At 42.1% G+C, this 14,690-nt stretch overlaps 5 protein-coding genes across 5 annotated transcripts; 1 reads left to right on the forward strand and 4 right to left on the reverse strand.

Moving 5' to 3' along the window:
• Positions 1–1,590: 1,590 nt before the first annotated feature.
• On the reverse strand, positions 1,591–2,278 carry LOC122321488 (uncharacterized). Its single transcript, XM_043211499.2, has one exon. The coding sequence runs from the start codon at positions 2,230–2,232 to the stop codon at positions 2,104–2,106; it is 129 nt and encodes a 42-aa protein (XP_043067434.1). The 5' UTR covers positions 2,233–2,278; the 3' UTR covers positions 1,591–2,103.
• A 406-nt stretch (positions 2,279–2,684) lies between these two features.
• LOC108123951 (malectin-A) lies at positions 2,685–4,311 on the reverse strand. The gene has a single exon (XM_017239390.3). The coding sequence runs from the start codon at positions 4,138–4,140 to the stop codon at positions 3,088–3,090; it is 1,053 nt and encodes a 350-aa protein (XP_017094879.3). The 5' UTR covers positions 4,141–4,311; the 3' UTR covers positions 2,685–3,087.
• A 289-nt stretch (positions 4,312–4,600) lies between these two features.
• l(2)05287 (WD repeat-containing protein l(2)05287) lies at positions 4,601–11,384 on the forward strand. The gene is made up of 7 exons (XM_017239436.3): positions 4,601–4,856; positions 4,915–5,304; positions 5,368–6,022; positions 6,085–6,263; positions 6,317–7,494; positions 7,559–7,926; positions 10,913–11,384. Exons 1-7 carry the CDS (start codon positions 4,771–4,773, stop codon positions 11,297–11,299), a joined length of 3,243 nt encoding a protein of 1,080 aa, XP_017094925.2. The 5' UTR covers positions 4,601–4,770; the 3' UTR covers positions 11,300–11,384.
• On the reverse strand, positions 7,932–9,738 carry LOC108123980 (uncharacterized). The gene is made up of 2 exons (XM_017239442.3): positions 9,386–9,738; positions 7,932–8,304 (listed from the first exon to the last, which is right to left on the reverse strand). Exons 1-2 carry the CDS (start codon positions 9,473–9,475, stop codon positions 8,161–8,163), a joined length of 234 nt encoding a protein of 77 aa, XP_017094931.2. The 5' UTR covers positions 9,476–9,738; the 3' UTR covers positions 7,932–8,160.
• A 95-nt stretch (positions 11,385–11,479) lies between the features above and the next one.
• On the reverse strand, positions 11,480–12,070 carry LOC108123979 (uncharacterized). The gene is made up of 2 exons (XM_043211412.2): positions 11,814–12,070; positions 11,480–11,636 (listed from the first exon to the last, which is right to left on the reverse strand). Exons 1-2 carry the CDS (start codon positions 11,991–11,993, stop codon positions 11,544–11,546), a joined length of 273 nt encoding a protein of 90 aa, XP_043067347.1. The 5' UTR covers positions 11,994–12,070; the 3' UTR covers positions 11,480–11,543.
• Between the last annotated feature and the right edge of the window lie 2,620 nt (positions 12,071–14,690).

The raw sequence follows: 14,690 nt of genomic DNA on the forward strand, positions 1-14,690 counted from the left end.
TCTGCCTTGATTGGATGCTCGTAACGACGGTTTTATGAATGGAGAGGAGAGTGGATATACAATGATATACAATAAAAACCAAGCAAGCTGGGATACAATTTGGCTAATGATTTGAGAAATTAATGATGAACGAATACATTCGAAGAGGCTTTTGTGGTTCCTTTTAAGGCCATTACTTTTTAAGAGTTGTTTTTTTTTCGCATATATTTTTATTGTCCTCATTAAAAAATCCAGTTGTCTTGGCTTTGAGATGGCATAAAGGCAATCCCCAAAGCCTTCTTTGGAAAAACAAAAACACACAAAACGGGAAACTGTCAAAACTTTGGCTCAAACTTTGCTGAAGAGCCGAGGCAATGGACGTAATGCTACTTCAGGTTCATTAGACTTGAATGTTAAGAGCGTGTGTGCGGCTTCAACTTTCAGTTCTGCAAAAACATTGTAGTAATAATAATAATGCCCCAGCCATTCTATAGCCTCCCCCGAAGCGTTCGCGTCTATTATGTAAGCTTCAGTCTATTCTCAAGGACACGCCGCAGGACATGCCCCTGCAAAACCGAAAATAGCAAACGAACAAATCAGACAGCTCCACCATCTACATACATCTCCACAGTCAGATAGAGAAACATGGGCATTGGAATACAACAATTTTATTTCATATTACACTTTTGCAATGACCATGGACGAAGGACACAGGACAAAGGCGGCCGTACAGTAAATCAGGGAAAAACAAACTCGGCCGAAGTCCTTTTTTTGGGGCGTGACGTTCAGACAATAGTAATGGCTTTGCCGCAGTGCCTGGGGAGCCAGAACTTCTCAAACTAATGGTATTACACTAAAAACTACATATATAGAAAGAAAATAATATATTTTAAAACTTTTAGTACATAAAGAAAAGAAAAAAAATTTAAAATCATAAACAAGCTTATGAACTTAATAAGGCTTTGAGACTAGTAGGGTAGCTACTAAGCATTTTGGTAGTTTAGAATTATTTTATTTTTTATTATTTTATTTTTAGTAATTCTGTTAAAGCTACATTTAAAAACAAAAAACGTTTTCTTTTTATCAGAAACCGAATACAGCTGTTCAAGGACCCTAATTTTGAATTGTGGATTTTTTTCTTATATGTAGATGTCATTGTCCACTTGACCGAACAGCATCATTTACATTCGAAGCAACAATAATAACCAAATCCAAACATCCATATTGCGGTTCTTTTTTTGCATTATATAAAATATCCATCGCCCACACTTTCCCACCCACACACACACACATACATACATCCACCTGACACTCATGGATACAAAACTGTAGCCTGCTTTTGAGAGTTGCATACTGTTGTTATTGTTTTCGTTATGAACTGCAGTAGCGGTTGTGACGTAAAAACGGCGTCGGCATCGACAATTTGTTTTTGTTTAGCGTAGGCACACCGATACTCCTTCAGGCACATCACATGCGCAAAACGAACGTCAAAAACATCTGTTTGGCGTGGGAGAACGTTACCGTTACCACTCAAAATGGCCGAGAGAAAGCTATCGGGAGAGCCACCCTTCTCTCTGATACACTGCACTCCTGATGACCGAACAAGAAGGCATTATTTTTTCGGGTGTACGATTTATGGCTTTGGCCAAAGTCAAATTTTTGATGAAAGGACGACAGACGGCAAGTCGGTAAACATTATACAGAACTTGTGGATCCGATATTATGCAATATTATCAGTTAAACCATCCCCGGCGTATACTTAATTAACTATTATGTAAGGGCTGGCAATAACCCACCTTTAGTTTTTTTTGTTTTTCGGAGGCCTCCTGGCAGACACGCCTAATTAAGCTTTAAATATTTCTAGATCTAAGCCGCTAATATATATTTGGAATTTTTCACCAATTTCAGTCGCATAATGGCATGGTTTTGTCTCGCAAATTCTTTCACTCTTGAATTTTAAGCGTTAAAGGATTTACTTTTCAATTTTAATAGCACTATGTAAAATACACTAACACACACAGCCCGGATTCATATTTTTTTCTTGAATTTTGTAATTTAATTTACGCTTGCTGAGGGGGGGGGAGCGGGAGGATTTGGATGAGGAGGAAGAGGCCACAGCAGCGCTTATAGCGAACGCTTGAGCACGTTGAAGTTTTGCATCAGATTTGCCGTTTTCATATAAACAGCAAACAACTTGATGTGGTTCTTATGGAAATTGGTGTACTTTGTGAAGTAGAACCGCCGCTGGCACATTTTCACTGTCGACTCGATGGACACGCGCTGATGACTGAATTTTCTTTGCGTCGAAAGTTTTCCCAGCGGCCGCCAGGACGTCTCTTGCCAACAATGTATCGACAGGACTCTCGGGCGTTATCCAGCACTGGTTCGCTCTACAGCCGGTGTTGCTATTTTTTATCGATTTAAGGGATAATATATTTTTGAATTATTTTTTTGTAAGCAGTTTTTTAACAAAATGGGTATATATTTGAAACTGGATTTAGTTTGTGCCTATTTTTTTTTAAAATAAATAAAAATACCCGGTACTTTGTTGCTACAATATAATGTAAAATAATTATTTAATTTGTGAACTATTTTTAGGTTATTACTAGAACGAATTTTAGTAGTCCCCTCTATTATATCAATTTAAGATTATTTTAAACTGTAGCACACCATAGTATTTTATAAAAAAATATATAAAAACTCCCTTTTATTGATAACAAACAAGGTTTATTTTATTTCGTCACTCAAAATTAACAGTTTCTAAGCCAAACTGCCCTAAAAGGCGCCTAAACTTGTGCGCTTCCGCCAAAAGAACAGTCAAGCGAGCTGGTAAAATTCCAAGATTCCATTAACTGATTATGTTTTAAGATTAAGTACCCGACCCGGGAACGGCAGTGGAAAAAAAACTAAAGGAACTCGAAAAGCGTATTCATATTGCGGAAAGGAAAGAGGGAAGGAACATCTGCGCTCTGGGGAAGTCAGGGAAATTGTTCTCTAGGGATGCCTAACATAAGAACTAAACGATAAGTATACAATTAAGTCTTTTATCAAAATCACAAAACGTAAGAATTCAACGCTGGCCGAGATCACTGGATGGACATTAGAGGATCACAGCTTGCACAGGCAGAATAGAAGCGGTATAAAGGCCCCGATGGCAATGAAAACAGGCAACAATATGGATGAGTCGTCCATTGAGTAGGGATTGGGTTGCTTCGGACCGCTGTAGGAGCGTTTTGGGTCTGAACTCTGCTGCGTCTGGACATCCTGCCTCGGTTCAGCGGCCTTCTCCTCGGGCAGCTCCTCCTCGAACTCCTCATCGTCCAGATCCTCGTCATCCTCGTCTATGTCGTTCCTCTGAGAGCGTACAATGCGCTCACTTTGTTGGGCCTGGGTCGGTTTGCTGCTTCCGCCCTCGGGTTTGATTCTTTCACTAGCCTCGGTGCCATGCAGACGTGGTAGCTGGGAGACATCACCCTTCAGCAAGGCGAAGGCATTTATCTTGGGATTGTCCAGAGCCCCCTTGATGAAGTCTAATCGAAGACGTCCGTTCCTCACGTCGGAGACCTCGCCGTCGTAGTGCAATCTTCCGTTGTTGATTTTAAAGTAAACGATTTCGTCGTGTGCCGATCCCCTGCCCACCTGGTCATATATGTCCAGCTGCTTGACAATCGTGTGTTTGCGATTCAGGAGTACATCGAAGACCTTTTTCTGGGGGGCGTCAAAGTAAACTTCACAGAATTTCATAATCAGCGCGTAATCTCCATCCCCATCGCTGGGCAAGTCGTAACCAAATGTGGTGGTGTGATAGCGTTCCGTTCTATATAGAACCTCGTCTTGCTCCTGCACCCGTCCGATCATCAGTAGGTGCTTCCCATAGTCCGAGGCGATTCCAACTCCTTTCAAAGGATCTGCATCGTACTGGATGCCATTGCGGTCCGTGTGCTCCTCACCTCCGGCGTTCACAGCATAAATAACCTTGAGCGGATCAGCGGCTTGGGATAGGCTTACAAGGCCTACGAAAATAAGTACTATCAAGGTCCATGTCCTGGAACTACTTGCCAGCAAGTAGTCCGTGAAGTTCCCCGATTTCCATGCTATGTTGCACATGCTAGTTGTTGTTTTTGTTGTTGTCTCTGTTGGCCTCTTGAGCTTGTTCTGCATTATCCTGAGTTCCTGAAGGCAATATTTGATGTGTCGCTATTTGAATGAATAAAGTCGTATGCCTGGCCAGCTAAGACGGCTATATTGGTTGGTTTTCGAGCCCGAATTGATCCATTAACGAAATGTTTTTTTCTTTTGAGACGTTTACAGCTGAAGAGAACCAAAGAACCATGGAACCAGTGAACTGTTATCGATTATGTATTCGGTATTTTTTTCTATATAGGTCTTAAAATTACGCTTAATTTTCAAATAAAAGAGTTTTTAAAAATTTTATGAATTAAATCCTTTTCCTAAATAGCTGGGCTATTACAAAATGTAGTTTTTGTAGCCTTATTTTAATTATGAATATAGTTATTTTTGTTAAACTACAGACTAGGTTTAACAGTTCACAACGAACCGCGGAACCACGATTGTGTTTTGGTATATTTTTTGGTATTTTCCTTCATCAGCTCTGCTTCTTGGTCATCTGGCATCACTGTTTATATGCTACACGTGCATTGATGTGATTTTAATTTACTCTGAAAGTGACTGCGAAAAACGGCTTAAATAGCTGAAATTGGGCTATATTCCCACCCATAGACAGTGCCAAAGCACTGACGGTTTTTAGAGTCCACGTCCCCCCGAAATACCATGATCTTTGACGATCGCCTGGAGCTGCAGTTCCTGGCTGGCGGCAACATCGTGGAACATGCGCCCGTCTTCTCCCCCGATGGAAGGTTAGCTATATACCCTATGATTTCTAATAAATCTATATAATATATATTTTCTTTATAGGTTCATGTTCGTCCGCTGCCTGTCGAAGGTGCAGGTGTATGCCACTATCACTGGAGAGCTCACCAGAGTGCTGGACGATGCCAAGGCGCCTCTGATAAGTTTGGAGCTGGATTTAAAGCAGCCGGAACTCCTGATAGGTTGTACGAGTACTGGGGATCTGCTGCGCTGGAACTGGGCGGCTGGTGTACTGAAGCATTCTGCTTCTCTGAAGTTGTGTTCCGAGGGAAACACCACAGTGTTGACATGCGACCTCTTGAACCTTTACAAGGGCGGCGAGACCGCCTGCGCCTTCGTGACATCCAAGAAGAAGAGCGGGTCTTCTGTGGACTATTCTGTGGTCAACACCACCACTGGGGAAACAGTGCCCATAAACTGCGGCCTGAAGTTGAAGTGGGTACTCCTCTCCCGAAAACAACAACCTGTTGCCTCATACTAAATGTTTACTTTTTGCAGAATACGCACACCTCTTGTGGATGTGGGCAAGGGCCAGTTCAAATACATCATCCTGGCTCAGGGAATGTACGTCTATTTCGTAAACTATGTGTCCTGGAACTTCATCCGATTCAAGAGCGCGAACCAGAACTTGATCACTTGTGTGAGGATGAGTTCCTCCGAGAAGGTGGCCGCCACTGGCGACGCTTCCGGCCAAATCTTTGTGTGGCGTGATTTTGATAACCACAAGACCATGACCAACAGGCTGTACCACTGGCACCACAACGAGGTGACCAGCCTGGCGTTCTCGCGCTCCGGCGTAAGCCTCTACAGCGGCGGGCAAGAGTGTGTGCTGGTCAAGTGGACATTGGCTACGCCCGAGAAACGTAAGTATGTGCCCCGGATGGCCAGTGCGATACGGCATATTGTGGTCAGCAATGACGGTGAGAATGTCCTGGTTTGCACGGAGGATAATGCCATTCAGCTGCTGAGCGGCAGCAGTCATACGATCAACTCCACTGTTCAGCACTTTACGTACGAGACGCAGGATAAGACGGGAAGGAGCAAGTTTCCCTTGGGCTTGTGCCTCAATCCCAGGACGAATTCCCTGGTGCTGAATGGTAGGACGGGTCACTTGCAGTTCTATTCGGCTTACACAAAGAGTATGCTGTACAATGTTAGTATTTCTTTATAAACAATTAATTTTTGGAAAATAATAGACTAATTCCTTGCCTTCAGCTTCGTGTGGTGGACAGTAACATTCTGAATCAGGAGACTAGTCGTATTATCTACAATTCCAGGATAACTAAGGCCGCATTTAATATCGATTGGATGGCCACTGGTGAGGAATACAATGACCTGGAGAACTTCCCGGAAGTACGCCTCAAGTTCTGGCAGTTCAACGAGAAGTTACAAAGGTGAGAGTGAAATAAAATCTTTCAAAAACTTTAAATAATAACTTTCCTTATAGCTATATCCTAAACACAGAAGTAGACCTACCTCACGAGCATGGCTTCCAGTCCATCATCTTCTCCAATCAGTTCCAAGTAAACAACTTGCGCTGCGCCACCGCCGGCAAGGATAATGTCGTTAAAGTCTGGGGCTTGACAGAATCGGAGAACATTTACAAGCGCGGCAATATGTGGAGCTGCCTGGCACAGACGAGTTACAGAAACCTGCCCGTTGGTTCGCTCTCTTTCTCGCAGGATGGTTCCCTACTGGCCGTGGGCTATGGAAACATTTTGGCTCTGTACGACGCCAGGAATCCCCATCTTCCCCTGAAGACCCTCAGTTGTCCGCCCGGCTTAGATGGTGTGGTATCCAAAGCCCAGCTACGATTGGCCCAGAATCCATTGAACGGAGCGAGGAAAGAATTCGCCCAGAGGAGGCAACAGTTGTCGGCGCTGCTGAACAGCATCCTGAATAGCAACGATGAGAAACTGGTGCAGCAGGCCAAGGAACTAATAGCTGGTCTCCCGGCGAAAGGCAAGCTTCTCAATCAACCGGACGATGCCCAAAAGGAGTCTGTGTTCAACTACATCATGAAAATGTCCGAACTCGGCCTGCATCAGAAGTTGCAGCTTCTGCGTCGCTTTGGGATACAATGCTCGGTGCCCGCGGTTCACCAGCAGCGGCTAATGGAGCACCTTCAACAGAGAGCGGTGTCTTCGCAGGCAGCTAAGACGAAAATCCGTCAGCTGGACGACCGACTACATCGCCTCCACACGCGGCATCGTTTCAAAGCCAAGCAGCGGCTGGACGAGCTGGCCAAGAGGCGGCAGAGCTTCGAGAACCTGGTGCCCCAGGAGGTGATGGCCCTGTTTAGCGTCTTGAAGCTGGACGAAAGCAGCCAACCCAAACAGAAGAACCCCAGCAAAAAGGTCAAGTTGGATGAGAAGAGCCAATCCCAGACGAATGTAAAGAAGATACCCGCGAGGTCAGCTCCTCTTCAGAAATCAGCTCAGATATCGAGTGTGCAATTCGGGGCAGGAAATCAGGCACATCTGGTGGCAGTCTGCACCGAGTCCCGGGTGCTCATCTGGAACCTGTTAACACTGCGACTCCAGGCGGGTCTGAAACTGTCCGTGCGACAGCTGGCCTTTGATCCGCTGACCAATCTAATGGCTGTCATCACGAGAAATGATGAATGTGAGTAACCTGGAAGCTAACTAAAGGTTATGTTTAGTTAATAATTATAATTCCCAATTCCTAGTGCATGTTTTCCAACCGAATGTACCACTGCCTCTGTACCAGCGCAGCAATCTGCCCAAGACCTATGGCCTGGCCTGGTTGCCCAGGAGACAGCCCAAGCAGACCTCCATCAACGTGGACTGGCAGGCGCAGTCGACGCTGCTGATGCTCACCCACTCCCAGGAGATAGCCTACCTGGCGCCGCATGGACACAGTCCCTCGGATGATGCCCCAGCCCCGATCAGCTTCGCCAAGCCTGCCGACACCGAGAATCTGCTGAGGCATGCGACATTCGGGATACACGTGACCAAACGACAGCAAGAAGACTCTCCGGAGAAGAGGAGTGGTCCTCTGATCATTGGCCGTGGAGAACACAGTGCAGTTAATGCGGTGAGTTTAGGTTTTTGGAAATTTAATTTTATTAAAATCTTAAACATCTATGAAGTACAATTGGTTAGGCTTATAATAGTTAGAAATGCTAAGGATGTACATATATATGATTTGGTTTAGCTTTGGTCTGATTTAGAAATCCTTTAAAAACTGTAGTTTTAATTGATTTTGTTGCTCAGTCATGTTGAGTATTTTTGATTTTGATTCGGATTTGGATTGTCTATCGGCCGGATACTACTTCTTCTTCCGCTTGATGACGTCCCCCAGCCGTGGCGCCGTTGGGACTCGCAAGTGACGACAGCGTCGCATCATCAGGACATCGTGCTTGAAGTAGCGAAGGCAGTGCCACTGAGGGACCTTGGGCATCAGTTGTTGGTGCTAATAATATAAGGAAATTATAAAGTTAGATATAGTTAAGATTATATCAGAGATTATATCCCAAAAATAGATACAATAAGGAACTATGTTTGTGGCCTACTGAAGGGGTTCAAAGTTCTGGCTAAATGGCATATATATTCTAGTTGATTTTCCACGATTCTGACGTTGGTTTAGTCTTTTGTCCCTTTAGTTAGTGGTGCTCTTTTGTGTTCTGGCTCTGCGCCCAACTTGTGTTCAACTCAATTTGAATAATTTCCATTTCCATTGAGATTTATAACGCTGTTTGCTCAACTGGGCTTTATTTTTGGACCCGCAAGTCATGTGAGTTATATCAGCCTGGCAACTGCGATTCACTTTTCGGATAGTTTTGGGATAGGTCTATCATCTGATCCCTTAATCTCCGAATAATAATATTATATAATATTCAAATTATCGCCTGAACTTGACTTTAATATTTCGGGGGTATTCCTGCGATCCAAAGATCATTCACGGTAATCAGTTGTTGGATTATTTTTATAATTAATTAATCACTTTGTTTATTCTGTGAAGGGTCAAGTCTGCACAGCCATTGATAAGGGATATGGATTACTGAATATTTAAAAAAAATTATATAAATTATAATACCAAGTCATACTTGATATTGGGAGGAAATCTTTTGCCTCGCGGCTATATTTAGTTACACTGATTAACAGTACCACACGCCCCAAACGTGTTCAACAAACAACACTTTGTTTTTCTCAGTTTCCTATTTTAGAATCTTGCATAAGATGTTTTTCCTGATAGATTAGAGGGGTATGGGAATTCTATCCATTACTGATACTTTCTTAAAAGTCTTGATCTTAGCTAATTAGTTAAAGCCCTAATATCTTAATTCAAAAGCAATCTTTTAATTAAGACTGCACAGCAATTCACGCCGCCCACTTTTAATTAGTCAGCTTGCACTTCCTGCTTGCAACTGGCAGCCATTTTAGCTTGAAATTTGAGTAAAGTCATTGCCCCAAATACGTGCCCCCTGCTGTGCTTTTTGGATGCAACTCCGGTTAACCTCCCCCGTAGCTTCTAACCCCACTCCACCACTCACCTCATTCACAATTGGCACAGGTCCAGCACTGGCCCAAGCAAAGAATGCAAGGCACAGCAGGGAAATGATGCCTACAAAGTTGGGCCACATTTTCCGGATATTTTCGTGGAAGTTATTTTTTTTTTTACTCTGCACTCTGCACTTGCTTTGGTGTTTGTGTTTATTGGCTCGTAAATCGTTTAATCAGGATTTGGCACTTTGTCAGTTGCAGTTTAAGACGAGAGAGAGGTTGAACTTTTGTCCGCTTTTTATTTCCGTAAACTTTAGCGGCACGCGCTTCCGTTGTTTGTGCTCGTCGGTGGCTCTCCGAGTTCCGCTCCCAGCTGTTGGTGTGGAATGCAACGGTAAATGTGGAGCCATCGTCGAGGCTTTCGGCCATTTATACTCGCCGCTCTCTCATAATTCTAACCGAACGAAGCTCGTAAAGTGCGGCTTGTTATGGTTTGGGGGGCTCTCTCTGCCACTCTCTCTTTGTTTGTGCTCTCTGGTGGGGCTATTGTGAATGGGGGACGCCGGACTTGGCACAGTGGGATGGGTTTTAATAATAGTTAGATTAACACTGAAACTAAGACTATTTTGAAATTAAGATTATTTTTAACAATAGAAATAAAATGCATAAAACTTGATAATTATTATTTATTATTTTTAATATCCACTGTATATTAAATTAAACCTTATTACCCTTGCCCTTGCACTTACCACCACCCCTATAAATATTTTCCATTGCGTGCCTGTGACACTTTCCTTTTCGGCCAATAGTCGATTATGTTGGGCTAATAATTGGTATCGCTTTGTGTGTCCTCTGAGGATTTTTTTGCGGCTCTGTTGCCACGTGAAAAGCCAGTCAGCGTAATTGCTTTCGTCAATTACCGTATTTTCCAAGAGTTTATTCTGGTTTTGGTCGGTTTTGGGGTTGATTTACTGACTGACCGAGTCACTGACTTACAACATTATCAACGTATGCTTCCTGGAATTTTCCAAAGAAAAAAAATAAACAAAATATTTTTTTGCCAATAAAAAAAAAAAGTCAGCAAAATGCCTGCACTTTTGATTGTTTTTGCTGATTTTGATTAGTTTGCCAAAATGGAGCAATAATATCAACAGGCCGCGGACGCATGCGCGAAGGTTAATAGTGCTGGGAGTACTTGAGGGCTTGTGCGGCGCATTTATAAGACGCTCGACAATGACAAACCAGAAAACCGAATAATAATCATGTGATTAACATTGTCCAGCGCCGAACTTGAACCTCAATCTCGACACCCTCGACACCCGAAAATAATTCAAATAATAACCCAAAAGCAGCCGACATTGCTAGACAGTTGTGGCACTTTAGCTATGATTTAGCTAAAATTATTAAAGTGTGGCTAGTTGTATATATAGTAGTATTAACCAATAGTATAGTATATTTTCGACTATTTTTTCTAGATTTTTTTCTTAAAACTCCTTTACTCATCACTGTCATCCACTAACACACTTTTTGAACTTCACCAAGGTCAATGTCAATTAATATTCATTTCTCTATTACAGTTTGTCAATCTGTCCGCCCACACGATGCCATCCATGAGCCTGATTTGCGGCGAATTCGTCAAATCTCTGCTCACCCCGGCGGACACAACCTCGAGACACTCTTCGCAGCCCGGAGGCAATCTCGGAGTCACTAACGGGGATTCCAATGGCATCAATGGCAATGGTTTGTCGCACACCGATAGCGATGATGAGGAGGAGGAGGTCGTAGACGAGGAAGAACTAGAGGAGGGTGAGGTGAGGAGGCCCAAAGTGGGAGCCACCCGAAAATCCTTGCTGGAACAGAACGAGAAGCTGGAAGATCAGCTATCCGGCTTGGATGTAGACCAACAGGCATTGGACAATCGATTGAAGATCATTGGGGCTCTGAGAACCAAACTAAAGTTATGAATATAATCAAAGTTAGTAGTTGTTTTTCTGTAGAAAAGAAAAGTTTAAAATTCTTCTATTTTTTATAAGAAATTGATAATAAAAGTGCTTGTAAAAAATGGGCTCTTGTTTATTTCCTTCTTTGTGTGTTTATTGATGAAAACGCTTTTCTAATTAGGTTCCTAAACTAATGACTTTGATTTTTATTTTCACATGGTTTACAGTGTACAGATTAAGGTGATGATTCAAAAGTGATTTTTTTAAATTAAAGAAAACGCCGGCGAGGTATTAGGCCGGCATGGGAGAGGACATTGTAGATTTCCATGCGGGGGATTTTTTCAGCTTGGCGATCATAGACCTGAAATGAAAATATAAACAATAATTGAGTTTTATTTTAAAAATTAGAATTAAAAAAATTCTATAGGAAATAAATTACGTATACGACATGTGGACAAAAAATTACGCATACGACTCGTTGCCCCAAAAAACTAAGCTTTCATTTTTTATTTTTTTTTAAAGTAAAAAGTAAACTTACCACTTCTTCACCTGGTCCGAACCAACTAGATCTGGCCAGGGCATCCCTCACCCGCGGTGTTTTGTAGAAGGGATTCTGGAACTGTTGGGGTAGTGTCTGTTCCCAGGCTGCATTCTCCACCACTGCTATATGTTGCAGATTCCTCTGTGGCCGGGCTTCAATTAGAGTGCTAATGGCCATTATAGCCACAAAGAGACTGGACCAGATGAGACGACCGGGCAGGTGGCACCTTGAACAAAAGTGAAGAAAAAAAAAGAAGATCACGCCTCGTTGGATTGGGCTGACTGACTGACAGATTCCACTTGCTCGACTTAAATTATTATGAAGATCATTGCATAATTGTGGCGTGCATATAATATTACAAGTTTCCGCCTGTCACGAATACACACGCATCCCCACCGCCATCCACGCATCCAGTCCACGCCTAAATGACCGCTTTTCACTTACTTGGCCGGTGCCCGGTGGCCGGGACAACTTTGTGGTCAAGTCAGCTGACTGGGCAACAACTTGTGGTAGTGCTACCAATATGGCTTTTTATCAAAAAAACTTTTAAAGGGTTACAGGGTTTAAGAAGTTGAATTGAGGAACAAATCTTTAAAATATATTATTTTAAATCATAATATTATCTCTTAAAATTTCAAGCATCACTATCTGTGGCAGTGGCAGTTTCTGTTTGTCTGCAACAGCAAAAGTCGGTTGTCATGTGTCTGCCATTTCCTAGATGTCGCGTGCTGCGTAGCGAAAAACTTCACTTACACTGCAGATACATTCGTTTTGTATGTTTTTTTTTTTTAAACCAACTTGCAGTTTGCGGCCCACTTTGGCTGCAAAAAGATCCCTGATCTTTGCTTTTAATTGGATAACCGGCAGTGAATATATGCGACGAGCTACCTACCACCACAGAGACTCTTGTTTCTGGCCGGTGATGTAAGTTTTGGACTTGATATTGCCACTTGCGGCACTTGCGCTTTCGATATGAGTGGTTTTTGTTTTAAAAAGTGTCTGCTTGGTGTGTATGCCGCCCTTCAGTTAACTTGCTAACTCATGGCTTGCCGATGGTTCATGGCATTTTTTGAGGCAGAAAGATGGACAAAGCCGGGCCTGATAATGAGATTTTTATACAGTTGACGTTGAGGTAAGTACGGGTATGATGCAACATCCAGGGCCAAAAGGGCTTGAATTGAGAAACTGGCCATTTGAAAGCAAAAGGATATTTTTGGGAAAAATAGTAGAAGAATTACACATACTGGGAGAATTACTAATATTGGATACTCTGTTGATTGGGATTAAAATTCCCTTTCAAAAATCAACAATATATAACATTGTTGTATAACTCTAACAAGGACCTTACTTTTTTTTTGGCAACCCAAAGAAAATAAAAAGGATTTTAAGAATGATAGAACCAAACTACTATTTTTTTAACTCCCATTCTAGGTATATTTCCAAACCATTTTCTATAAAAAATTCAGTTCACTGACCCATCCAATTTCGGACACCACTCGTGGTCACACCCAACTGATGTCCCATGACTTGATGTCGGTGGTGCATTTCGCCTGCGGTTGCTATCCAAGCGGTTGTAGCCGGTGGTGGCCGGGTCTGGATTATGCAATTCTGCCGTTTTGCGCATGCGCAAAAGACGCCAGCCTTCCCAGTTCCTGCCCCTGTCCTCCTGCCCCCTCTGCCCCTGCCGAAAATGTGCTGGCATTTTCAGGTTTTCTTTACTTATTTTGTATACCAACTACCTTTGTTGTTGTTGTTGGGACAGGGGATTTCGCTGGGACAGCTACTTACTTACAAGATACAAAAGCAACTACAACTATTTACGTTGCTGTTGTTGGGTCTGATTAGGTCAATGGAATCCAATTGGCGTCAACGCCGCACCACAACGCGTCGCTGCAGTTTTTCGCTTTTTTACATTCATACAGACATACGTGAGGATATATATCAGTATATAGCTCCATGCCATTCCATTCCAGCATTCCAAATTTGGGTCATGTGGTTAATTGACAAAGATTGACGTATTGTGTATTATTGTTATTCTACAACGTCCACAAATTTGTTTATATTTTGCATACAATGAGGAAATATGCTTCACGCATCTGTTACAATTTTCTTTTCTCGCTTCTCGGTTTGTGGGAGCAAAAAACTGGGGCTATAAATTGGGTCGGTTGGATCGTAACCGTTATTAGGTGAAAGGTCGCAGGAGAACCTTGGCTACAGAGCAGAAATCTCAATCTCTCCCAAAAAATTAAAAGTAGTATATGCCTTGCCCTGCACTTAATGCTCATTACATGTTTCTTTTACTATGCTTTTTTTTATGCCCTCCAATGGGGCAATGATCGTTAATTTTTTCGAAAGTGTGAACTTTTTAAACCGTTTCAAGGTTGCCTTCGTTGAGGATGTTTTTTCCATCATCATCCGTTTTATGCACATTTCATTTCCCCATGAAGTTTTTAATTAAACCTCTTTTATTACACATTATAATTGAAAATCTTTTTCTTAATAGGAGGGGATGTGGTTATTAATAATTTTCATAAAACGAAAATTGGTTATACTTGTTTTTAAATATTAGAGGTATTTTTAATAAAAGAATACTTTTAAAAAGATTAAAATTTGGTACATTTATTTAAGCTCAGGACCATCAATCTTATACTTCTTCCCAATATTTCTAGAACCATTTGATAATTTTCACGGCATTAAGAGCATATCTCTTAATTTTTTTTGTGATAAATATTTAATTTTTGTTTTTAATTTACGGTTTAAACCAACCCACTTTAAATTAATTACCAAATATCACTTTCCAATAAATTACTATTCAATAATGCCCAATTACCGAATTGACCAATTTTCACTTTCGTTCGAAACCAGGTAGGTGAA

This window comes from Drosophila bipectinata, chromosome 2L (genome assembly GCF_030179905.1).
Source record: "Drosophila bipectinata strain 14024-0381.07 chromosome 2L, DbipHiC1v2, whole genome shotgun sequence".
NCBI lineage: Eukaryota > Metazoa > Arthropoda > Insecta > Diptera > Drosophilidae > Drosophila > Drosophila bipectinata.

Bases quoted from the DNA above. Each gene is read 5' to 3' on its own strand.
- LOC122321488 (XM_043211499.2), bottom strand. From the start codon at position 2,232: ATGTGCCAGCGGCGGTTCTACTTCACAAAGTACACCAATTTCCATAAG.
- LOC108123951 (XM_017239390.3), bottom strand. From the start codon at position 4,140: ATGCAGAACAAGCTCAAGAGGCCAACAGAGACAACAACAAAAACAACA.
- LOC108123980 (XM_017239442.3), bottom strand. From the start codon at position 9,475: ATGTGGCCCAACTTTGTAGGCATCATTTCCCTGCTGTGCCTTGCATTC. The intron at 8,305-9,385 runs GTGAGTGGTGGA...TTATATTATTAG, and splicing joins CTGTGCCAATTGTGAATGAG to CACCAACAACTGATGCCCAA.
- LOC108123979 (XM_043211412.2), bottom strand. From the start codon at position 11,993: ATGGCCATTAGCACTCTAATTGAAGCCCGGCCACAGAGGAATCTGCAA. The intron at 11,637-11,813 runs GTAAGTTTACTT...TTTTCATTTCAG, and splicing joins TCGGACCAGGTGAAGAAGTG to GTCTATGATCGCCAAGCTGA.